Source organism: Vicugna pacos, unplaced genomic scaffold, assembly GCF_048564905.1.
Source record: "Vicugna pacos unplaced genomic scaffold, VicPac4 scaffold_77, whole genome shotgun sequence".
In the NCBI taxonomy this organism is placed as follows: domain Eukaryota; kingdom Metazoa; phylum Chordata; class Mammalia; order Artiodactyla; family Camelidae; genus Vicugna; species Vicugna pacos.
The window spans coordinates 1560798-1587057 of NW_027328758.1; the positions used below are offsets into that span (position 1 = coordinate 1560798).

The 26260-nt window shown below is 43.5% G+C and overlaps 1 protein-coding gene across 1 annotated transcript in view; it reads right to left on the reverse strand.

Moving 5' to 3' along the window:
- Nucleotides 1-4347: 4347 nt before the first annotated feature.
- LOC140694646 (trafficking protein particle complex subunit 9-like) overlaps nucleotides 4348-26260 on the reverse strand; it is a 29955-nt gene continuing 8042 nt past the window's right edge. The window contains exon 2 of the mRNA XM_072957807.1: nucleotides 4348-4985. Within this exon, the coding sequence (XP_072813908.1) occupies nucleotides 4619-4985 (367 nt within the window). The 3' untranslated portion in view covers nucleotides 4348-4618. The remainder of the gene's footprint in view (nucleotides 4986-26260) is intronic.

Here is a 26260-nt window from a genome sequence, read left to right on the forward strand (position 1 = left end):
CACAGGCACCGCCCTGCCACCCGCAGCCTAAGTCTGCACCTCTCGAGATGATCTAATTCACATGCAAGGCTGAGAACACCAGCTAAGAATGACGATTCCCAACGTTTATCTCTAGTCCGGCTCCTTCACCTGAGCCCAAGTCTCATAGACAAAAGTGCCTATTTGAAGTCCTAACTTGAATGAGAAATGGCATCTTAAAAATGCCAAATGTCCACCATTTACTCTGGAATTCGATTCCTGGCAGGTACCTCCCAGGCTCCACATTTTAGTAACAGCCCCAGCACCCATCTATGTGTTTGAGGTCACATTCAATTTCCCCTGTTCCCTCACCACAGCCCTGCCCTGGAATCAGCCCTATTATTTCCGTCGCTAAGCCCATCTCAAGTCTGGTTCTGCAGGGACCATGGCCGGAACCCCACAAGCTCACAGCATGGTGCAGTGAGTCACAATCCTCCGTAGGGTGCTCCCTGGAGGGGGAGGCATCTCCTGGCACGGGTCACCTCAGAATGCACTGGATTCTCACAAAGGAGGCCCAGGTGAAGGGACTCAAGGTTCTCCAGTGGTCTGAGCTTTGAAGGGCCCGAGGTCTAGGGGAGCTCCTAATTAGCAGACACACTTGCCAGTGAGCAGATGAGGATGGAGGATCCCAGGAAAGGCTGTTCTCAATCCGACCCCTGGGCTCTCGGGAGCCATGGGAAAGGCCTGTGTCAGGGGCACAGCCCAGCCATCGCAGATCCCAGCCTGCATTTGCCAACCCGGACAGCCTGGACTCCATCTACTTGCGACACTTACATCTGTTTTGTTCCCCACACAGAAAGTGATGGACTCATTCAGATATTCTGACCTGTCTCAAGCGAGACAAATTCAGTGAAAAATGAAGTTTCCACATTTGGACCAGAGCATGAAAGGAGAAACGAGGCCTCATGGACAGCATGATGGTTGTGGCCAAACCCTTCCCCCGGATGAGATGAAATAGGGTAGGAGTGAGAATCCAAGGTCCAAGGTCGGCCAAATCATCTTCCTTCACGGCTGACTGGGGTGTTGGAGAATCACTACCGCAAACTAACAACAAGGCCGACAGTGGCGGACGTCAGCTGCAACAGACACGGAGTCAGCTACTTACTGCCAACATGGGTTAAAAGTAAAGGCCGGGGCAGGGAGGCCTGCACGGCTGCTGAGGCAAACCACAGACCCGGCTCTGAATGCCCACTGGCTGAAGCAGAGAGGAAGCTACGGTCCCCTTTAGCGGTCCCTGTGTCCAACAGATCCAGGTGAGCCAGCTACTTAGAAGAAGGCCATGTTGTCCTGATACTCAGGAGAACCAGGGAACTAAAGAGTGGCATGGATTTTAGACCCAATTCTGCCCGTTTATGAAGGCAAAGTAAATTAAATGGCACGGGGAAGTTGAATGCAAAAAAAAAAAATTAAATAACCAAACGATGACTGCTTCCACCAACAGCGTCCCCTGCAGCTGCTCACCCCCGAGTCGGCCACTTCTTCACCAGTGACCGCCGGCCAGGAATCGCCGTCACGCACATCACACAGCGACAGCCAGGAACCGCGTGCCGATCACGTTTGTGCAAAAGCAGGAATCGAGCAAGATCCTGCAGAATTTGACTTTACAAGTTTAAATACTCCATGAAAAGAATACCTCAGCAACCGCCTAAATCAATTCGCATCTCACTTCTTCAAAACACTCAAATTTAATAAGGGCGCATTTATCACCAAATATAAGAAGGACCAAACAGGTTCCTCAAAGCAAGGATTTTAACAGGTATCGAACTCCAGTGGGAGATGGGCTAACACAGCAAAAATTCCAAAAAACAAGAAAATAAAACGATGACTAGAGTAATACATGGATCAAGGCAGCCGCTAAGTTTTTGCTTTTTAAAGAGATGGAGACAGTACGGAGGGCAATCTGGCTATTTCCAATGCAGGGTGTGAACAGCCCACATTTTCAGACGCAACAAGATGCTAACGTGGCAGTACAAGAGAAAAAGTAATAAAGAAAAAGGAAAAGAGGAACAAGAGAAAATTAGAAACACACAAGAACAAAAACGATTCTTACAGCATGTACAAGAATTTACGTGAGTGTGTGAGGCCAGGGACGTGGGAACGTTGAGACCCACCCTCACCTCCTGATCCAGGGAAGGCAGGAGCCTGAGGGGAGCGGCGCTGCCGGGGGACCCCAACGTGGTCAGCGACCCAAACCAAAACTCCACCTACATGCGTCTAGGCAGCTTTTGAGCTACAAAATGTGGTCACATTTCAGGCTGGACAGTTTTACTCACTTCCACCAAGAGTAGCAGGAGAGAATTAGGCTCTGCTCCTGCACCAAAGAATTGTTTAAAAAATTAATGACTGTGGACTAGTAAAAGCAACAATGGAGTAAAAGTGACTGGAGGAGAACGTGCTTGACCCGAACTCACTGGTCGCGTTATCTCACTGACTTTAAGAAGCTGGCTGAGCTCTTATGGAACCAGAACAGACAGACCCACAAGGAGCGAGGTTTAATGTGCTGCCGTATTTGATGCTGAGAGCCATGCCTGGTACACGAGGTTCTGGGTAAACTGTGGTGACAATGTCAACCACTATGGGCTAAGCACACATCCAGCTACTCTGCCAAATCCCAAGGGCAGACTTCCAAAAACAAAAACAAGCTGGCATACTCTGGTGGGTCTGCAGACTCACAGCAAAGCAGTTGCTGAGCAAAAATGTCACCAGTGCCTCCTATGACAAAAGAAGAGGCACTGGCCTGGGGGCTGGGGCAGGGCTCCAGGCTTCCATTGCTCACCCACCAGCCTGTCCAGGGGGAGAAGATGGTCGCTGCTTACGTTGTACCGTTGCACCTACCTTGACTGATGCCTGGGGCCTCAGCAGGAGGTGACATGAGAAGTGAACGGAGCCAGCCTCGGTGTAGCACAGTGCTGGCAGCAATGCCGTCAGCAGTGCCCAGGCTCCTAAACATGCCAGCTCATTTCCAAGAAGCAGAAGGGGACTGCGGGCATGTAGAATACAGGGCCCTGTGAGGACAAGTACAGATCATGGCCACGACATGCCTTGCCCCTTCCTTAAGCCATAGAGGGATGTCCGGGAGGAACAGAAAATTCATCCAGAGCCCGCTAGGTGGGCTCTCACAGGTGGGAATCGGGTACCTTGTGCCTCTCACTCACAGGGCTGGTCTGGACATTCTTTTTATCAATTCTCTAGCATCTTCTCCTCCAACTTACCAACAACCAGAAAGTAGGATCTGATCTTAGGTATGTTCAAGAATCACAGAGCACCGCCTCCACAGCGGGCACGGCAGCATGTGCCAGGTCCTCCGACCGTCACAGGTGGGGCAGCCATGAGCGCTCTCCAGACTTAAGGCCCGAGGCCATAGGCCGGGGGGACACAGCTTCCGTCACTCTCCCCAGCAAAGGGGGACCACCTCTCGGCAAAGGCATCTCACCCTCTTCTGCCCGAGGAACAGCACGATAGATACACGGGGAAACAGAGCAGAATGTGGGGGGGGTAGGCAGCCCAGAAGAGCTCGTCTGTATTTCCGAGGCAAAGTGGGGCTGTTGACTTAATCACAGGGACAAAGTGATGATGAACATTTCCCTGCTCTGTCCCATACTCCATGATAAATATTTCCCTGCATAAGGGGTTCATTCGGAAGCCTCTGGCGGTGTTTCTGATGTCCTAACTTGGCATGCTGGCTGTCAGGCAGGAAGAGAGGGCCTGAGCCGAACAGGTGCTGGGCCTGGGAGTCAGGAGACACCGGCTCCAGCCTCAGCTCAACCAGCACACCGTTCTGTCTCTCGGGATTCAGCATCTCATCTATATGCAAAGGGATGAGACTGTCTCAGGACAGGCTGCCCAACAGAAATGAAATGAGACCGTGTAAATGAAGTTTCCCAGTTGCCACGTTTAAAATTAAACAAAGAAACAAACCAACAAAAAAAAAAAATACTAGAAACTGATTTTAAGAACAGATCTTACTTAATCTACTGTATGTAAAACACTACCATTTTGACATGTAATCAATATAGGAAGTGACAAGAGAGTTTACATACTTTTACTAGACAAGCCTCAGCGTCTGATGAGCATTTGACCTACAGCACATCTCAGCTCAGACCAGCCTCCTCCCCAGCGCTCCTAGCATCAGTGGCTGTGGCTAACCTATTGGACAGCAACTCCATGTGTCCCACCATGGACCTGGCTGAAAAGGGGGAGTAAGTGTCCACACTAACCCTAAAAGGATCTCTCTGAAACAAAGGGGGATTCACTTTGAAATGTCTGTAAACTGGCGGGCTTCACCTCCCTCCCTCCTTGGCTACAAGAAAGCCCTCTTTCTTGCTGATACCTTTCTGAATGTAGGGAAGCAATCCGGCACACAGCCAGGGTGGACTGGCCTCCAGGTAAAATTACATGCTGTCTGTGTCCAGTCCCATGCAGTCCTCCTTCTCAAACGGGATGCAGAGGAGGGGGATCTTGTCCCCAGACTTCTTGGGTCCCCCATCCAGCCACTTGGACTTGGGAAAGATGAAGAGTGACTCAGTGAATCCTCGATCCTCTTCTCCACCACCCTGCAGTCCTCGTAGTTTGAAGGACAAGTCGGTGCGTGGCTGCTCGGTTACCTCCCCATGCAGCACAAAGACAAATAGCTGAGAGTCTTTAAGCGTGGTGCCATACAGCTCCTCTGCACTTGCAGCTTCTCAAAGGCCTTGGCCGATAGACAGTCGGTAATGGTGACAGGGCCCACGAACTTGCTGTGGGTGTGGAAGCCGCTCCACCCATTCTTGGGCGCATAGTGGTGTCTGTAGTGAATACAGAGTGCCCACTGGGAGCCGCACGGGCTGATACGGCTCACCAAGAAGATTCGTTTATAGATGCAAAAGAAATTCTCCTCTGAAATGATCCCCATGGGTTGGACCACAACGGGAAGAGTCTGGTGGTCCTCAGCACACTGCACGTAGTCAGGGATGCTCATGTTGCAGGCCCTGCCGAGAGGGGAGAGGAGATTGAGGTACATACTGTGCTGTGGGTTGCGGGCCTCACTGGGTTGCGGTTACCTGGTGTGTACCAGCCAGAAGGCAAGGGAAGCCAAAGTAAATCCGGGGATACAGTTTGTCCTCAGAGTCTGCACATGGCTACCGTAGATCGGATCACATTACCCAGCTTTTGGCCTAGGCTTCCTGCCCCTGCAGAGAAGGGTCATTTCTTATTTTCTGTTTCCAAGCATCTAGCCAGGCCCTGATGCAAAGTCACTGCTCAATAATGCTGAATAAAGAAATGAACAAAGGAACTGCTTTCCCCAACCCCCTTCAGCAGAAGGTAGAGAAAAGGACTAGAGTAGGATGAAAAGATCTAGAATTCTATCCAATTTATTTGAATCCCTAAGCTTCATAATAATAGATAAGAAAATTTGCCTTGGGGAGGAGGGTACATTTAAGTGGTAGAGCACGTGCTTAGCATGTACGAGGTCCTGGGTTCAAACCCCAGTACCTCATTTTAAAAAATGAAACAAATAAATACACCTAATTACCCTCCTGAAAAAATATTTTTTAATTCAAAAGTCGAATAACACCTTGCAATTGACACAACATTGTAAACTTGACTATAATTCAATTAAAAAAAAAATCCTTGCCTTACAAGAATATATCTGGATTACGCAAGTTTGCAAATGTAAAATGCATAGGGTACCACCTGCATAAAAGGAGGTGACTGTACAAATTTACTATCGCTCCTTTATGAGCTATACTTCATTTGTGGGGTTTATAACCTCTCAGAGCTAATTTTCTCAGATTAAAAAAAATAAAATTTACCTGATTCTCATTACTGCTGAAGAATCAGATAACCCTAAGAAAGCATCTGACCCACAGAGTTTACTCAATAAATGTTTGTTGAATGAATGAATAAACAAGCAAAGAGAATGCTGCTCCCTGCCACAGACCATCATAATAGTACGGCCTGGAAATCCCAAGCCCACGTTTCACCCGAGTCTACACTAACCATGTGGGTGACCTGGGCAGGCCTGTGTGCTTCTCTAAGCCCCAGTTTAATCTTGAATAGAAATGAGGGCAATAACACAAACCTCAGATTGTTAGTGAGTCAGTAATGAATTGTACACCAACATTGCAAGATGGAACCATTAAGGAAAACTGGGCAAAGGGTCCATAGGCCCTCTCCATATAATCTCTTACTTCCACATGGGAATCTACATTACATCTCAAAATAAAAAGTCTAATTTTTTAAAGAGGTTATTGAGGTTAGGTGAGCTCACTCTCTCAAATAAGGAACACACAGTACAAACAGGACAATGCCCAGCCCATGGGATACACTCAGATAACATTCCCACTGAACCCACTGGTACCTCCAACTTCAGAGCAAGGGGATGGGTCCTCGTGGCAACAGGCCACAGCACCTGAAGTTAACAAAGCTAATGTTGCCCACTTCCAAGAGCCCCTGTCTCCACCCTTGTTCTAATTTTCTATTTGTAATTTTTTTCTTTTTATTAAATAGTAACTCCCAATTGCATAGCCTTCACCTGACCAGATATCATGATGGCAGCCCTTCTTGGTGAAACAATAAAATGAAAAGCCATTTCCACAAGACCTCTGTGTAAATCTACTAGGGAACTTCATCCTGGACTGAGGAAGAGGACTGGGGAGGAGGGGGTAATCTGGGGCACAGAGAACTAAGGGCCACCTGTCCCACGATGGAATTTAGACTCACCCTCACCTTCCAGGAACTTCGAAATACATACAGAGGGCTATGGACAAGATTTTTATTTAAAACAAATCCCTGAATCCCTAGCAGGTCTTATTTCTACCGAGACACAAATGGCTTATGTGTACAATGTTTCACAAAAGCCTTAAAATATTATCACCCCAACTTGACACATCAAGAAACTGAGGTAGAGAAGTTTATCACATTCTACAAGATTAGAGAGAGGCCACGTCAGACACCGTATTTAAATCCAAGCCCCTGCTCCAGTGCTCACACTAGAAAGTGTGACATACTGCCCCTTTCCTGCCCTCTCCCTGCAGTAAATCTCTGAAGAGTCTTTTCTTTGCCACCTGGAATCACAATGACTTCAGTTTTCCACAAAGAGCTATGTCACTCCTTGGAGGACGTGTCAAAATCTAAAGGGTTGTGTTGAGAGGAGAGATTTCCATTTTCCGTTCCTCAAAGGAACCATGGCTTTAAAAGAAACGGAAAAGCACTTATCTAGTCTAAGCCCTCATTGTGCAGAGAAAGAAACGGAGGCTCAGTAGAGATGAGGAAAGGGCCTTATTAACAATTATTGCCTCAGCGCAGCACCAAGCCAGCCCTGGTCACTTCTGGGGGAGGATCTGGGAGGCCTAGGAGAATGAGTGGTAGAAAAAGAAAGAGAAGAGCATAAAAGGCCCTGTCTCTACACCACCATAACATGAAATTCCACCAAATTATCCAGTATGGGTGCAGCCAATATTAAGGTGGGCTAAACAGGTTATAGAAACCTGGAATTCTCAACCATAGTGGAAATTCCAACATTTACTGTGCTTTTTTCCCAGTTCAAGCATCACCTCAGTGGGCACTTTGTACCAGGGACTACACGAGGAGTTCTCCCAAATACAGATCTCTATTACCACGTGTTCAAACCACATAAAGGCCACCAGAAGAAAAGTGCCCACAGATAAGATGGAATTACTGAAACTGAAAGCAGCCAAAGAGCATATATTACTAGGAAAAACAGTGCTCCTAGAAATGGACTCATGGACATAGAAAGCAAACTGTGGTTAGCAGGCAGGAAAGGGAGGATTAACGGATACACATTAATAAATATAAAATAAATGACAAGGACCTACTATATAGCACAGGGAACTATATTCAATTTCTTGTAATGAGTTGTACTAAATACAATCTAAAACATATGTATATACATATGCATATGTTTATAACTGAATCTCTGCTGTACACCTGAAACTAACATTGTAAATTGACTACACTTCAATAAAATTAATTTAAAAAAATAAGTAAAAATGAAAGCAACACCATTAAGAAAAAATGAAGGAACTCACAAATCCCCTTAGGTGTAGGTGGTGGAGAATTATGGTTGCAAGCACCAAGTCCACTGGATCACTCCAGGACTGGCTGTCACTCTTTCTGACCATCAGAGAATCACTTGGCTTCACTGAGGTTAATTTTCTTTTCTGTGAAAGGCTACAGTTGCAACTAATGATGTATAGAATCTCATCATTCACAAGCCCAACAAGTAGTGAGGACTTCCCATGGGCCAGTCACTGGACAGATGAAAAGATAGGGTCCCAGATATATTCATGGGTAGAAGTTTATGCCATAAAGACATTAATTCTTCCAGTTTTGATAGACAGATTCATTGCAATTCTGATTAGAATTCCTACCAGATTTTTCTTGGAATGTAACAAGTTAATTTATGGTCAGGAATAGCCAAGAAACTTCTTTAGAACCACCACTGGGGAGAGGTGGATAGGTCATTTATTTCCACTGTTCTTTCTGATGTGATGAAAACGTTCTGGAATAATAATGGTTGCACAACTGTGAATATGCTAAAAGCTGCTGAATTGTATCATTTAAATGGATGGAATTCATGGTGTGTGGACAATATCACATAAAGCTTTTATATGAAAAAATAATTCTTAACAATTTTTTTCCCTTTATACCACTTGTCTGCCCCACAATTTAAGAAAAACAAAAAACCAAAACAAACCAAACTGTACCAGGAGCTCTTTAGGACTGCAATGTCCCTAGGAATCCAAGGCCTCTGGTGGTGCTGTTCCTGTTAACACACCCAAGCTGGGCTGGGCTCTTTAGGGAATGTAACTATCTTTTTAAAATCGACGGTCACACATTTCACCCTGGGAGAGGGAAGGAAACAGGATGACACAGCCTCATGCCTTCAGCTCATTTTTAACTGAACCAAGCCCTGCTTTCACCACTATAATCCCTCTCACTATAAAAACACGCGACATCAACAAGCACCGCCATCATAACACCTGAAAGTGTTCAAGGTACTTACCTGGGGCAGAAACACTGAGGAAGGAGACAGAAGCTCACTCAGCACTGATGCTCCCTTTTCCTGACTCCACCAGTAGAAGCTGGGCGTCACAGCCGGAGGCTCTCAGCCCGGGGAGCAGCGCCCACGCCGCTGAGCTGTTCCTCAGGGAGCGGGAAAGGGAGAGCAGGGCAGCCCCGGGGTCGCGGGGCAGGGAAAGTGGGTGGGGGGTGGAAACGCGGGCTGCAGCCCCGCTCGGAGGCCAGCCCCAGCCCCAGCTGCCCCGTCCAGGTCCGCAGACCCCGCCCGCCCGGGACACAGCCCGCCCATTGGTGGGGACGGGCAGGCGGCCGAGGAGAGGAAGCCCGGGAGGAGAGGACTCGCGGGCGGGAGAGGGGGAGGGGACGCCAGCCGCGGACTGAGGGGAGCCCGGCTGGGTGAGAGGCGGCAGGGGCACGCCTGGCCGTGGGCAGCTGTGGCCGGGGTGCAGGGGCAGGTGGCTCGGGCAGAGGTCTGGCCGGAGAAATTCAGCTGAACACACGCTGACTGGCGCCCTGGGGGGCTGTGACAGGCGGACCGCCCTCTCGTAGCCGCCTGAACCCATTCTTGAGATCCCCCCACCTTGCACTTCCACAGCCAGAGGCCCCGGCCACAGGCAGGAGCCAAAGGCCTACCGGGAGACAGAGCTGAGAAGACTTTGGGCCGATCCCCAGCTCGAAGATGGAGCTTCCAACAAGCTGACCAGCTGGTACCGACTGCGCATGCGCAGGAGGGCCAGCGATCCTCTCTGGGTTCTGTGAGAGAAGGTGGGGCAGTGAGGGAGGGAGAAGATGGGAGCGGGTGGAGAGGAGGGGAAAAGTGGAGGGAGACAGATGGACAGGAGGAGCAGAGAGAAGGGAGGGATCTGGAGACGGGAGGGTCGTAGCAGAGATGGAGAGAAAAAGTTTTACCTCTGGAGCACCCCGAAGGAGGCGGCAGACCTGCCTCTGTACCCTTCTGTAACCCTTCAAGGCCCGCAGCTCAAGTTTTACCTCCCTAATCCAACCCTCCATCCAATGCTTCTGCCAAACCCCTACGGGTATCACACCCGATGTCCCCACGCGGAGCTGGGTTTCCTGTTGCTCTGGGAAGCAAGCACCCGCAGGTGTTGTCGCTCAGAACTACCTTGGGAAGAGTACATTTTTCCCTTTTACACGCCGGTAAACAGGCAGGCACGATCTCAGCCTTAGCTCCACTGTCCCAGGTGTTGGACTGGCGGGGAGCGGGGTGGTACAAGATCAGAGCCCCAGACAGAGCAGACTGCCTGAGTGTTGGTGCATAGTCCCCATCCCTCCTAGGTAAACCACACCCCACCCTAGTGGAAACATCAAGGGCTCATATTATTTCCCTGGGTGTGAGAGAGCTGTCCTCATGTGAAGGAAAAGTCCAGCTGGGCTAACAAGCTAAGTCACAAATCTAAGTGTGATAAGTGTCGGTTTACTGATCTAAATTCTGCTGGGCTAACTCGTAAATCTGAAGTATAGTGTCAGTTTATTGGGCTAACAAGCTAACACATAAATCCAAGCTCAACAAGTGTCAGTACCGTGATTTATTACAAGTTGATAAGTTCCAGTGTACTGATTCCTTGCTTTTTGTTCTTTGAGCCTTATTGGCTAAGACCCCCTTACTTGTAATTAAGCCTTTAAAACCTCATGTGGACGTCTTGGAGGTACTCAGAACTTCGAAACACAAGCCCCTCTGAGCCTGCCGGCATAATACATTTGAGTACTCCAACAATCCGAGTGGTGCTTGTTTCTTGGCTGGCCTGTTTCTGTAACACTCAGCTCCATTGCCCAGCTTTCTAGGTAGATAGGAGTGTTACTGAGTCCAAATTCATACTCCTCAGTGCAGGACAGGCCAATAAGTTGAGAGACCAGGTGTTGAGGCATGGAATAGAAAGTTTCTGTAGACCTAGATGGCAAAATAATGTCCTGGAAAACCAACTCCCCAAGTCACAATTCAGGCTCCTTTCCTACGTGCTTGGTTGTTGCAAACTTCTTGGTGTAGTAATCCCCTCTTGTTAGAATCCTTTGTTCTTGCAGCTATCTGCCTGGGTCAGATCCCTGTAAACCTCTAACAAAACAAACGTTATTTTCTATTCTGCAATTTGTTATCTTTTAATGAATGAAAAAGTGTTAAATATCCTTAAAGGTCAAAGCCTTCAGAATAGGCTCTCCTGTATATTTAAGGCTCTAAGCAATATTGTTTTACAAGTAAGATGAAGCCCAGGAGACAGAACACAGGGTTAAAGTCAAAGGAACAGATCTAATATGGAGTCAGATTTGTTCTGTTCTATTACCCAGGTAGAAGCCACTTGAGGATTTAAATCCCTTTAAGTTAAAAATAAGTACAACGTTGAAGGAATTTACATACATAGGTGGGAATGTGCAAAGCATATCTGGAAAAGCATCCAAAGGATAGTAAACAGTGGCATCTCCAGAGAGGGCTGAAACAAGAGAGGATGAAGGAAAACTTTTTTCACTTGTGTATTTTTGTACTCTGAGTTTTTTTTAACCATTTGCTTGTATTTCTTTTTCAGTTAAAAAAATATGTGTAATGGAGCAAAGGAGTAACTAGCTTAGCAAATACAGCAGCCATGGAATCACTGAGACATCACTTTTGATTTAAGACAGAAAGCACTTATTGACTCTCTCCAATGTGCTCAGTGCTGTTTTAAGACTTATTTTATTATTTATTATTATTATTATTATTATTAATTATTATTATTATTATTATTATTTTATGATGTAATAATATGGTATCCCTCACCCCTGCCCATGGCTGCTGGAAAACCATCTGAGTTTTTATTGAGTTGTTTTCCAAGGAGTAGAGATGAGTTATAAACAGAACACATCTTCAGGGCAAAACAGGTGGAGTGCTTTTCGAGCAGGCCAGACAGCTATGAAGGGTTTTCAATAGAGGCGCCCAGAAGCTGAGAGAGAAAGCCTCCAGGACACTACAAAAAGCTGCCCAAACTGCCTTCTACATGGCACTACTGAAATAGGAGAGGGCAAATCTGACTCCATATTTGATTTTTTCCTTTGATTTTAACAAAGCCAAGTTAATACGCTCCGGTTTTTTCATGGGTTATGATGTCACAGAGGAGACGGACAGGTCAACAAGGAACCACTCTGCCTTGATCACGGAGCCGGGGAACAGGATGGGCTGCAAGATGTATGACGCAACCGCAACTGTGCCCGTGTTTCCAGGCAGGTACCCAAAGTCGCCTCCACAAGGTGTCAAACACTTGTGCCCACGTCCTCATCAACAGACATGTATTAAAGAGAAATGGAAACTTATAAAAGGCCAATACCCTTGGTGGGTACACCGTCCAAAGAGCAAAGTCTCAGTTTGACAACTGGCCATCTCGGTTCCCTGTGATTCATTATTGGAGAATCATAAAACCACTTCTCTGTCCTCAAGAAATGCTACATATTTGTCCTATCTGTGGCTCAGGGTTGGAGCACGTTCAAGTGAACTTTAATGTCTACACAGATTTGACTGTCTTTCTCCAGGTTCACTTCTCCATTCCAAAGAGGCCTGAGCTAAGTCCATCCTCCGTAAGATCTATTCCCTCCAGTGACAGCTCATTGAGCCTGCAATTAAAATCCAAGTGAACAAGAATGTCCTCAGCTAAAAAGTTCACCCACCCTTCACTGTTTTCTTAATCTCCTCTCCTGGCTAATTGCAACAGACTAACACCTCCCTTCCCGAAGCTACCCAACTATGTCAGTTTGTCTACACATAGAGAAAGTAAGGTCCATTAAAGAGGAGACAACTACATAGTCACTTCTGAATTCCTAGCATAAAGTAATGTCAATAAATAGAAGTATGATTATGGCTACTTTCCTTTAAAACTTTTCTGGTTATTTGAATGAGACCTTGGAAGAGAGGTGTTTTTGGTCCATTATCTTGATCCACAAGACTCTGGAGGCCTTTTTCGGAATGGATGTTCACTGATTCATTCAAAACACAACTTCTCAATCAAGGAGTAGCGGTGCTTTTCTGCCAGGAGTTTGTGGTCACTCTCATGCCAGAACAGCTTTAAATTATATCCTTACTTTGGATTTGTTATTTTTCCCTTCTTCCAACAAAATTACTTTCCTTACTTTCTTGCCTTGAGGAATTTTTTTTTCCTATTTCACCCTTTAGTAAACCAAGATTCTCGGGTTGGGCTTGGCCGATAATATGATCAGCCATCCAACTCTCAGTGTGAGAGGCCTGGGGCTCAACTCCTGCACTCCTGTTAAGGCAACTGAAAATCAGTTCAGGAGCCAACCACCACCCCACGGCTTCTAAGGTTCACATATCTCCCAGAATCCCTGCTTTCTCGTTTGTCTTGGCTTCTGAGGATTTTCCCTAACTTTCTTGACAATTAGTTGTGCAGCTTGAAAGATGAGGAAGGAAGGTTTTATTTCTTAATCAGCATTTTAAGGAACTTGTGTAATGAAGTTTTTCACGAGTTTCTAGAACCCTCCATTGCCGAGACAGAAAAAAAAACTAGACATTTACTAAATTTAGCTCTCATGTGCATTTTTTCTTTGCTTTAGTTCTCTTAACTGTTAACAGACATTTTTTAATTAAAAAAAAACCCAAATACTATACAACATTGAAGGGGCAAACAAAATTAAAGGGAAAAGACAGAAAAATGATAACTACACTACAATGTTAATAGAATACATACACTATGGATCAGATCAGCAATTCTCAGTAACAGCTAATTGAAACATGACCATGAGGTAAAATGTCTCTCCTGTCAGGACATGGCCAACAGAAAATAGATTTGAAACAACAAACTAATATCCTAAGTCTGGCGAGGTACAGAAGTCTACCAGCTAAATGTGTCTTCTTCTGGAAAAGAGGGAGACTCACCAGCACTTTTCTGTGGAGCCTGAGCCCAGGGGAGGACGGTGAAGTGAGCTCTGTAAGTACCCAATTAGCAAAGTGAGTGATGAATAAAGAGACGTGAGCTTTGATGACAGAGATGATACTACTATTCATTTGTCCTGTAGAGTATGTCTTCACGTTCAGTGATCAATACTTCGGCGTCCTCAGCAGTTGAGATTAAAGGAAAATGCACAGCCCGGGCCCAGACCTCCTTTTGAGCTCGTGACACTGCACTTAGATGTCTCAAGGGCACCTCCAACTCCACCTGCAAAGAGCTGACTTCACGGTGCTCCTCATATAGCCGTCCTGCCAAGGGCACCAAGTCGGGGGGTAAGGTCTCCCTGCCTCTCCCAACTCAGGCCCATCACTCACAGTGTGACTGGACCCCTCCTTCAGGGCCCAGATATCCTAAGTCACCGAGTCCCACCACCCTCACCTGACATTCCAGATACTCACTGGCACTCACTCAACACTGACTCTGTGCTGGAGACCACGCTGCACACTGTGCACACGTTATCTCACTTGATCTCCACAACAGTCCTGCGAATTGGTTACATCACTGCTTTAATTGATTAGATAAATTTTTTCACTATCTTGAGTGCGTCATCCAAAGTGACACGGCTACTGAGCCACAAACCTGGGACTGAAAACCACTTGAAAATTGAACACTGCTACACCTCGCAGCCATCCTACTCTGACTCATCACATCACCTCCTGCTGAGCCTTCTAAATGATTCCAAGCAGCATTCTACAAGACAAAAGTGAACTACGAGAGAACCCCATTCCCCTACTTAAAATCTGTCAATGACGGTCCACTGTCCTTAGGAAAAGTCCCGCCGGGCCTGAGCACAGCCCAACGGCACGGCATCCGCGTTCCGTGCATGTCCGTACCGCCTCACCCACCACGCATCTCTACACGTGCCGTGTCCAGGACAGGGATGCTGACTCCGTATAACCAAGGGCTTGTCTCACTCGAACATTCATCACCTTCTTCAGTATTCATCTTCTTCATTGCTGACTCTCAGAAAAATGTTTTCTTAGGATGAATCAATATCTTTTTCCTTACAAATTCACGTCATTGATGATGAGCTCCCCCCAAAATAGAGAAGACCTAATTCTCAGTCTCCTTATCTGTAAAGTGAGAATAACAAGGAAATATATGAAGTTTTAAGAGAAATAATATTCATGTGAGGCTGAGGGACAATTCCATCATACAGTAAGCACTCAATATGTGTTTACTTAATATTAATAATAATATATTGCATTCCAGCAACGTTCATTCAATGTTGTATGACTTTTTCCAACAGACTACTGACAAACTGTTGGACAAACCCCTTTGAGCAGATCAGCACAAGTGTACTGGGAGATGTAATGGCTGACTCCAGTTACAGCTGCAGCCACCCAGCACTATGGGGTGGGGGCAGTTTGCTCAAACTCTTACATGTTGCTTGAGCATTTAGTTGTCATTATAGAATAAAGACAGGTGTTCTGTAGTCAAAGCTCCTGAAACATAAATCTTCAAAGATTGATGCAAATTAGGTTTCAAGTACAACACTCTCACTAGAAATTATTTGAAAATTATAGTCTTAGCTCCTCTGCACATCAAAAGGGCATGTTCTTAATGTATCTGACTAAATACACCAAAAGGGTTGTTTAAAAGAAATTAAGAAGAAGCCATCCTGAATAAGTTCTCAGTATCATCTGCACAAAGCCCCACCCAAGGGTCTCATTTCTCACTTCCACATAGATGTTCAGGTATCTTAACTTGGATCTTGGTATCTTATAACACGGGGTGGGGAATAGTTGTGGATAGATTTATGTAGCAAATATAAGCCTAGGGTATTTGCTGTGAAGGAATTCTAGAAATACGAAGATTGATATATATTCCCACCCATAAGAAACTCAGCCTATCCATTTACAACAGCATAAAAAAATAAAATGAGAGATACATTTAACAAAAATTTACAAGATTTGTACATTGAATAATTTGAAGTATCACCAAAATAAATTTTAAAAGATCTACATATATGGAAGACATCCCATTTTCATGGAATGATAGACAATATTATTAAAAATGTTAAGACTCCTCAAAGTGATCTACATTTTCAGTGGAATCCTTATCAAAATTCCAGTTGACTTCTTTGCGAAAATTGAAAAACTGATCCCAAAATTCATATGGACTTGCAAGGGGCCCAGGACATCCAAAACAATATCGAAAAAGAAGAGTAAAGATGGGGGACTCACTTTAAAGGGTACTAAAGAGCTACAGTACACAAGTCAGTATGGTACTGGCATAAGTTTGGATAAATAAATCTATGAGACACAATAAAAACCCAGGGGGAAAAACTTACATTTACAGACAGTTTTCCATATGGGTGCCAACAACACTCCATTCAAAGAATAGTCTATTCAACAAATGGTGCAGGGAAAGGTGAGTATCTGCAGGCAAAAGAATCAATCTGGAATCTGCACACCCATATTTTAAATAACAAATGAAATTTAATCCAAAATAGATCACAGACAGAAACATAAAAACTAAACCTATAAACTTTCTAAAAGAAGACACATTATAAATCTTTGTGGTCTTATGATAGGCTTTTGTTTCCTAGATACAGTACCAAGAGCACAAATGATAGAAGAAAAAAGCAGATAAACTGGACTTCATCAAAATTAAAACCCTTTTCTTATAAACGACATCATCAAGAAAGTCAAATGACAGGGGAAATGGGTATCTCAAGTGATAGAGTGCGTGCTTAGCAAGAAAAATAAAATAAATCAATACATCTAATTACCTCCCCTTTAAAGAAATTGTTTTAAAGTTTAAAAAAACTCTAGTGAAATGTCAATGTGCTGAATAGTAGAAAAATTTTGCAAAGCATGTATCTAAAAAGAGAGTAATATCCAGGATATATAACAAATGGTTACAACTGAACAATACAACAAAATAGACCCAATTTTTAAATTTACCAGGAATTTAAATAGATATACAAATGGCCAATAAGCATATGAAATGATGCTCATCATCACTAGCCAATTCAAAATCAAAATGAGATCTCATTTTACACCCACTAGGATGGTTATAATGAAAACATGGACAATAATAAGTGTCGTTCAGGAGGCAGAGGAACCTCATATACGGCCAGTGGAAAGGCACAATGGTGCAGCTTCTTTGGAGAAGTCTGGTTATTTCTTCAAAAGCTTAGAGTTATATGGCTCAGCAATTCCACTTCTAATTATAGAGTCATCCCTCAGTATCTTCGGGGGTTTGGTTTCAGGAACCCCCCACCCTGGATACCATAATCCACAGATGTTCGAGTCCCTTTACAATCAGCCATCTGGATCCATGAAGAGGAAACTACAGATATGGTGGGCCAACTGTACAGCCAACAGAATGAAAACATAATCTCACAAAAACTTTCACATCAATATTCATAGCAGTATCATTCAGAGTAGCCAAAAGTTACTAACAATATCCATCCATCAATGAACGGATAAAGAAAATTACCAAGAATACGCCCACAAACTTTTGGTCATTGAAACTTTGCCAAAGAGGTGAGAACATACAATGGAGTAAAGGCAGCCTCTTCAGCAAATGGTGTAGGGAAAACTGAACAGCTGCATGTAAATCATTGAAGTTAGACTACTCCCTCACAGCATACACAAAAATAAATTCAAAATGTGTTAAAGACTTAAACATGTAGACAAGAAACTATAAACCTCTTAGAAGCAACCATAGGCAAAACATCTGACATACATCTCAGCAAAGTTTTCCTTGAGCAGTCTACTCAAGCAATAGAAATACAAGCAAAAATATACAATTGGGATCTAATTAGACTTGCAAGTTTTTGCACAGCTAAGGAAACAGTAAGGAAAACATAAAGATAACCAACCTATGGAATGGGAGAAAATAGTTGCAATACATGAAACTGACAAGGGCTTAATTCCCAGAATATGTAAACAGCTTTTACACTTAATAAGAAAGAAAAAAAAAAAACAATTCAATTCAAAAATGGGAAGAAGTCCTAAAGAAACATTTCTCCAATGAAGACATACAAATGGCCAAAAGGCACATGAAAAAATGTTCAATATCATTATCAGAGTAATGCCAATCAAAACTGCAATCAAGAATCACCTTTCACCGTCAGAATAGCCATCATTCAGAAGTTCACAGACAATAAATTCTGGAGAGGCTGCGGAGAATTGGGAACCCTCCTACACTGTGGTGGGAATGCAGTTTGGTGGAGCCATTGTGGAAAACTGTATAGAGGTTCCTCTAAAGACAAAAAATTGACCTCCCATATGACCCAGCAATCCCGCTCGAGGACACATATCCAAAAGGATCTGTAATTCAAAAAGACACTTGCACCCCAATGTTCACAGCAGCACTATTTACAATAGCAAGACATGGAAACAACCTAAATGTCCACTGACAGATGACTGGATAAAGAGGTTGTAGCATATTTGTCCAATAGACTACTATTCAGCCTTAAAATAATAATAAAATAATGCCATTTGCGGCAACATCAATGGAACTGGAGAATGTCATTCTAAGTGAATTAAACCAGAAAGAGAAAGGAAAATACCAAATGAGATCACTCACATGTAGAACCAAAACAAAAAAACAGAAAAACCAAAGAAACAAAAAGATAAACTTATCTACAGAACAGAAACAGACACAGAGACACAGGAACCAAACTATGGTTACCAGAGGGGAGAGGGTGTGGGAAGGAATAAATTGGGAGTTCAAGATTTGCAGATACTGAGTATGTAAAGAATAAACAGCAAGTTTATACTCTATAGCACTAGAGAATATATTTAATATCTTATAGTAACATGTTTAAAAAGAGTATGAAAATGTATACAGATATGTTCCTATTTAACAGAAGTGTCGTGCTGTACACAAGAAACTGACACAACATTATAAACTGACTAGACTTCAATGAAAATATTTTTAAATAGACCAAAAATGAAAAAAAGGAAAAAGGATATTATCAAACAAAAAGAATAAAGAACTGATTCAGGCTAAAATATGGATGAACCTTAAAGCTTTATGCTAAAATAAGCCAGACACAAAAGGCCAAATAGTGTCCTTTAAGGTGAAGTGTATCTAAGCGTTTATTGTACGATTCCAGTAAATTTTCCAGATGTTTGAAGTCTATCAATTTCAAAATAAAATGTATTATTCATTAAAAATATAAAACGCTTCCTCACAGGAAGGCTTTGATTATTAAATGCAGAAATGCATGTAAAACTCTTGGAACAACACTTTGCACGTCCACACACAGTCACTGCTGTCACTGCCACTCAGAGGTTGGTGCCAGCGCTGATGAGAGCTGCCTCCACTCGCTCCCCTGCAGAGAGTAGTGAAGGCCTGAGTTCTGACATGCAGGGATTGCGTGAACATGGGTCAGACACAGCCACGTCCCAGACTCTGCATTACCCAACTTTCTTATACAAACTGCAACATGTAATGTAAACATGCTAGAGAGATGTATCTTGCAACACCGGGAATACACCCAATGTTTTACAGCAACTATAAATGGAGCATCTATTGTACACCTGAAACTTATAACATATTTTAAATCAGCTATATCTTTATAAAAAGTTAAAAAATAATTTAAAAAGTCATCAATTTAATATTCAATTCGGATTTTAAATAACTAATAAACAACTTAGAATGTATAAAATCATTTAAGTGTGCTGTATGTTTACATATTTATTTACTTTCAGCCTCCTGCTAAAAGAGAAATTAAACAATATTTTTCAACACAGCTTAACAACCATAACAACAAAAAGGCAAAACTGAGAGTGAAGAGACAATGGAGATTCAATATTTAAATGAAACCAGGGGGAGATAAAGTCATAAAACTGGATTACATGAAGTCAGGGCAAGTGTTAGAGTCCGACTAGAAATTCAGCTGTAAGATCCTTGGCAGCTAAAGCAAAAAGAAAAAGATGATGGGGCTGGTGGTAGAGCGTGTGCTTACCGTGCATGGGGTCCTGGGTTTAAGCCCCAGGGCTTCCACTAGCAGAAAAATACAACTAATTACCTACCCCCACATAAGAGCCACAAAGAAAAGAAAAAGAAAAATTTCTTTTCCAAAAAACCTTGATATTAAATTTGGATTAAATACTTAAAAAAATAAAAAGAAAAATAGAAAAGATAAGTGACACTGTGAAGGAAAAGCCCAGCTGGGCTAACAAGCTAAGTCACAAATCTAAGTGTGATCTGTCGGTTTACTGATCTAAGTTTTGCTGGGCTAACTGGTAAACCTGAAATTTAGTGTCAGTTTCCTGGGCTAATAAGCTAACGCCTAAATCCAAGGTCAACAATTGTCAGTAACTTGATCTGTTCCAAATTGATAAGCTTCAGTGTACTGATTGCTTGCTTTTTGTTGTTTGAGTTATTGGCTAATACCTCCATACTTGTAATTAACCCTATAAAACCTCATGTGCACGTCTTGGAGGTGCTCAGAGCTTCGGAGCAGAAGCCCCTATGAGCACGCCAGCGTAATAAATCTCAGTACTCCCACCCTCTGAGTGGTGCTTGTTTCTTGGCCTGCCTGTTGATTCGGTAACAACACAAGCGATAATGCCCGTGAAATAAATCTGCGATGTCTGCTGGCAGGTCCCCATGTCTCACGTGGGAAAACTGAAACATCCTTCTTACCACTCAGAGTCATCCCCATCCCACCCCTAACCTCCCGCTGTTAAATGCAGGAGCACAGGCAGAGCCCGGCCTCTGCTCTCTCTGCGTCATCAGAGTGAGACAGGATGGAAGGGGGCAGAACACAGCCATTCTAGGAAGGCCACAGCAATTAACATCAAAATGGTGACGGATTCAACCCCCAATAGGCCTTGAGGCTCAGGATGAAGAGATTTAACTTCTAGCAGATCTTGAGCTTCGTTATACACCCATTGTAAAAGTAACATGGTGAATAACACGCCCCCAGGCACCATGGCACTCCCTAGGCTAGCCACAAAATTTCACAGGGTGGGAAATGGCCAACTCCCTGGGAATCCCAGCCCCTTGCCCTAAGGCTGGTCCTTCTACTTATTAGCATATGAAACCGCAAGCCCACGAAAACGAGCAACACAGCGCCACCTGGCGGTCATCACTCTCTCTCCCTCTTCGGAGAAGGCCCACAGTCTGTGGAGTGTGTATCTACTTTTAATGTGAGCACCCATCCCCCACACCTCGTGATGTTTTTGTTGCTTTCATTGTATCTCTCTGAATAAATCTACCTTTACTCAACACTGGCTTGCTCTTGAAATCTTTACTGCATGAAGCCAAGGAACAAAATCAGGTAGGACACATCCCAGGGGCTCAACCAAAGCCTGGGACACATCCCTTCTCATGCCCCACGATTTTTTTCTTGTATCAACAGTACTGGGTTGTGAAGGGAGTTCTGAGGCCCCAGCTAAGGGACAGAAGCAGCCTGCGGGGCTCCAATTGGCAGGCCGACTCTCCCCCAGCAGGGGCCCTGGAGTCAGCTTGGTTCTCTGTGGTTCCCTGTTGTGCTGACTCCCCACCCAGAGAGCATTCTCCGTAGGCCTGGCTCCACAAAACCCTTCTCTCCAAAATACAAGCACATCAGGTCACAATCCTCTTGTTCAACCAGGAAATGTTCAGCCCACTTTTTTCTTCCACATTTAAGTACCTAAAAGTCCTTCCTCCCCTCCCACCACTTCTTTCTTTGTGAGAACAATGCACGCCCCACACACCATCCTGAACACAGTTGCCTTGCTGGCTTCGACTGACATGTTTCAGTCTCACACAGCCTGCGTCTTTTCACTTTCCACTTTCTACGTTAAAAAGGCCTTCCTGAGTCCCCCACCCCTCTGATTCTGAACGTCAAAAAATATTCAGGTTAAAGTCACTATCTGCATACATCCCAGGCTTTGGCTAGGTTTCCTTTGCAAGATCTTCATTAAGGAGCTGCATCAAGAAGTTTAAAGAGGCTATTCTTACATCTGAGCGGAGGAGCCTGCATAATATTTAAATGGCTTTGAATTGAGAGTTAACCAGGGACAGAGAGGTCGCAGGTCCTAGTCAACAGTTTCATGAGGCAAAATGTTCTTCAAAGGCTCAGAGTGGCTTCTGAGCATGGAGTCGTCAGGGAGGAGGTGCCAGGCAGTCAGTGGAGTGAGTGACACAGGGTACGCTCCCCCAGCTGGGGAAGAATTGTTTTTTATCTAGTTTTCCAAACAATTTCTTACTACCTTTTCTCTTATTGTCAAAAACTATTTCCTACGAATAAAGCATATTAATGTTAGTCATTTGGGCCACTTGACAGAAGCTACACGATGCCATTCACAGAGCTGGGACATGACAGCCACACCAGTCTTGGTTGAAAGACCAGTGGGGATATTTCCAAGGTGATCACGGGCATTCAGCAAACTCCCCGGCTTCAATGACCTCATCTCAAAGGTGGGGCCAATAAAACTACCAAGCAAAGTGCGTGATGAAAATGGCCTACATCTGTTTACTAGGTAAGTGCCCGTGACAGCTGCAGCTGAATGGGGAATGAGCACGATTAACAAGGTCCTGTCTACCTGGCCACACGCGCCCTGCCTTCCTGCCTTGGTGCAGCAGCAGAGTTTGTTTATCTGAGATGAACGCCCCCAGAGCAGCCCCGACGGGAAAGCTTTCAGCTCTGCACGACGAGACGTGATCCTTTCCTTCTCAGAGCTGATCACAGTTTGCTGTCGCCTGTTTTTATGTTTATCACTTTTCTAACTGCCTCTCCTTCGGAGATTTTGCTCAAGCAGCGCAGGGCCAGGTGTGTCTTGCGGCCTGCCGGATATTCTGGGCTGGGAAACAGCCGACACCACATTAGGCTCTGGTGCTGAACGGAGAGGGCAGAAGGCCCAGGGGCCCATGCTGAACAGAGGCCCCTGCACCCAAAATTATGGTCTGACTTTGGGCAAATTACACAGTGTTTTTTACCCTCAGATTCCTCATCTGTCCATGAAAATAACTGCCCTTTGCACACAGAGTTACGAGGATTAAAGTAAATCACCAAATTCACAACTTAGCCAAGGGGCTACCAGTGCGTCCTCAATAGACAAATGCTGCCTTTACGGCTCTGACACATGCCAAGCGTGGCGGCCGCACACAGTGAACACTGCTAAGTGCCAGTGTGTTAAGTGCTTCATGTGTGCTATAATACTCTTTAGAATTTACAACAATCCCAGGAATAAACGAATATTATGATGCCCATTTCACAGATTCACCAAGAGGTTAAGAGAGTTTACATTCTAGTCCAAGGCCTTATGGTGAGGAAATGGCGATTTAAACCGGAATCTGGGCCCAGGCCTTGGCTCCATCTCTCTCCCATCCACCTGACCACTTGCCTATGAATTCCACCTGTCCAATACACAAGTTTGAAGCTGGCCAGCTCTTAAATGCAATGTGTGCCACCGTTTGTCATTGTTGGTTAATGACCATAAACTGTTCTCAGAAACCACTACAGTAAAGAAAGGTGGACTTAAGGAATTCTGCCTTCCGCTTTCCTGTAATGTGCAGAAACCCTTCCATACACCACCAAATCCAAATGTATGCTTCCTCCATGTTTATGTTTGCACACGGCTTATTAACGTAGAAGGTACCTGCAGTAATTCCATCTCGGTTGCTTTCCAATTTTGCAGATTATCCGTAATCAGTCTGTCAACGAAAATACTACAATGTGAATGAAAATACTGCAACCACGTCAGTAAACAATACTGAAACCAAGTCATTAAAGGCTACCGCCACCCCCCAGCAAGGACAGGCCTGTAGCCCAGCCTCTGCAGCAACTAACAATGGTGCCGTCTGAGTAGACTCAGAATAAGAAAGGACAGGATACTGGCCCTAGATAGCTAGGTGCTTGTCTAAAAAATGAATTCAGTGAGTCTAAATGTTTGCTTCCTCCCATACATACAAAAGCACTAATTTCTTGTGCTTGAGATACCTGGCTTTCTTTAGATAACAAGCAATCTTTTATTGTTCCAACAACCTGGTCTTTGTTGTAAAGCTCCTATATATCCTAGCACCTCCTCAACCTCTTGGGAACAGTCCCTCAGAGCGATCTGAGAGGCTGTCATTCCGGCTCGAGTCCTCCCGCCAAATAAATCAAAACTCTTAACTTTTAGGCTGCACATGTATTTCAGTCAACAGTTTTGGCCGCCATGAAGGGACCAAGAGCAGATTTCTCTCCACCTGAACTCTCCGAGTAACTGAAGCCTTGGTACCATCAGTGGCCCTTTGTGCCCATCTGCCTTCTCGGGAAGTCCAGATGAATTTGGGTGAGTCTCTCCTGGTTCTCGGATCTCACATATTTGTTGATGATCCTGAGTTTTATCTGGTGGTGTATCCAGGTACATGGCCCTCCAGTTGAAAGAAACTGGGGTGAATTACCCACCCAGTGGAAACATACTGGTTGGGGCCTGGTTGAAAGATAACAGGAAATACCCACCTTGAGGAGATGTCCGAGGTGGGGCTGGTGGAAACATATCAGAAAAATACTCACCCAGTGGAGACGTCCCAAGTGGGTCCAAGTTGAAATACACTGGGTTCAGGACTGGGTGGTTAGGTTATAGCCTGGTCTAATGTTTTCCTCAATTTGGTTACATCCATTGAATTTTTCAGGATAAAAGTAAAACTCTTATGAGGAACCTTTCAACTCCAAAAATGGGACCCTCCTCCTGGCTGGTAACAGCTTTCTCGGGTGACAGAGAATCTTCCAGGAGTGGTAGAGGCAAAGACTTCAGGCCATAGAGTTGTCCCTGCGGGAAATCTTACTAGCAAATTTATTCTGAGATCCCGACCTTAAAATGGGGAATAGAACTTTCAAAAAAAAAAAATAAAAAACAGAAAAAAAAAATGACAGATTGCCAGCCTCCAACTATTACCCCAGCCAGGTTTATGTATGTACAAAACTTACATTAATTGGAAATAAGAAAAAAAAAACTCACTCTGAAAGTAAATAACCAGGCCTGATAAAAACATTTTTTGGAATTCTGAACTTATTAAAAACAAAATCCCGTTTAGGGGGAACTTGGATTTCTCTTCCTGTGTCCCTGAAATGTTAATGTTTTACCTTTCTCTGGGTGTTTGAAGTGTGTGTATGTATGTATATAAATGTTTACTTTATTTTTTAAAGGAAATCTTGGACTCTGACATACAAATGGTTCAAGTATTGTGTACATATGGTGGCCACGCAAATAAATTGGGATTCTAAGCAATTCTTTGATTGTACCAATTTTGAGATATTTTGCCATCTTAAATTTTGTTGCATCAGCCAGGGCCACAAAGGCCTTTAGCTTTTGGACAGTAAACCTTTGAATTTTATTTAGGCAACACCCCCACTCTCATGTGGAAGAGCCTACTCATGTTATTACTTTAAAATCACTATATATATATATATATATATATATATATATATAAATTGATGTAAATATATATATATAAATTGATATAAATATATATATATATATAAACTGATGGCCATATGATGAATCCTTTAATTTGGAAAAACCTTTAAATTGGTGAAAGTTGAAGGAGATCTCGTTATAAACAGCTGTTTTATTGGTACCTATTAAAATCAAGTTTAAAGGTAGAAAAATATATCTAATGGTTAACCTAAGAACTTAGTTAAAAAAATAAAACTGGTTTGAAAAGCTACATTTATGTTTTTACTTTCCGATACATGGTTCTAGAGATGCTAATAAAAACTTAGAATAATTAATGTTAATTAGTTTGAATAACTCCAAAAAGGATTGTAAATATATCAGAAAAAAAAAACATAAGTTGCTTATCCCAAATGGATAAATATTTTTATATGGTTATTTTAAATGAGATAAATAAAATGGACATTTTTGGATTTAGATATAAGGTTTTGATCCTACACTACGTTAAGTTAAAAAAAAAAGGGTCAAAGAGATCACCTACTGTCCCCCAACATTAAAGTTCAAACAAGTCCGTTTTATTTAACACAGTTTAAAATATATGTATATATAGACTGAAATACTTGATCAATTATTGGGACAACAGAACAATTAATCAAATTTAAAACTGAGAAAGGCCTAAGCTCTTTGTCTGAAACTTGGGCATCATAGAGACTTCTATAAAATTATATACATGCACAAAAAAAAAATAAAAAAGGCTTCTGGCACTCCTTATAAAAATAAGAAATATTGATTAAACCTAATAAATATAAAAATTAAAGGTAAAAGATTTAATAAAATTGAGATACAATTCTGTGAAATTGGTATATTTAAATGGTCTTTATACAAACCTTTTGCTTATGTTATGGGGTAGATATGTTTCAGTGGAAAAACGCTTCCCCTTCT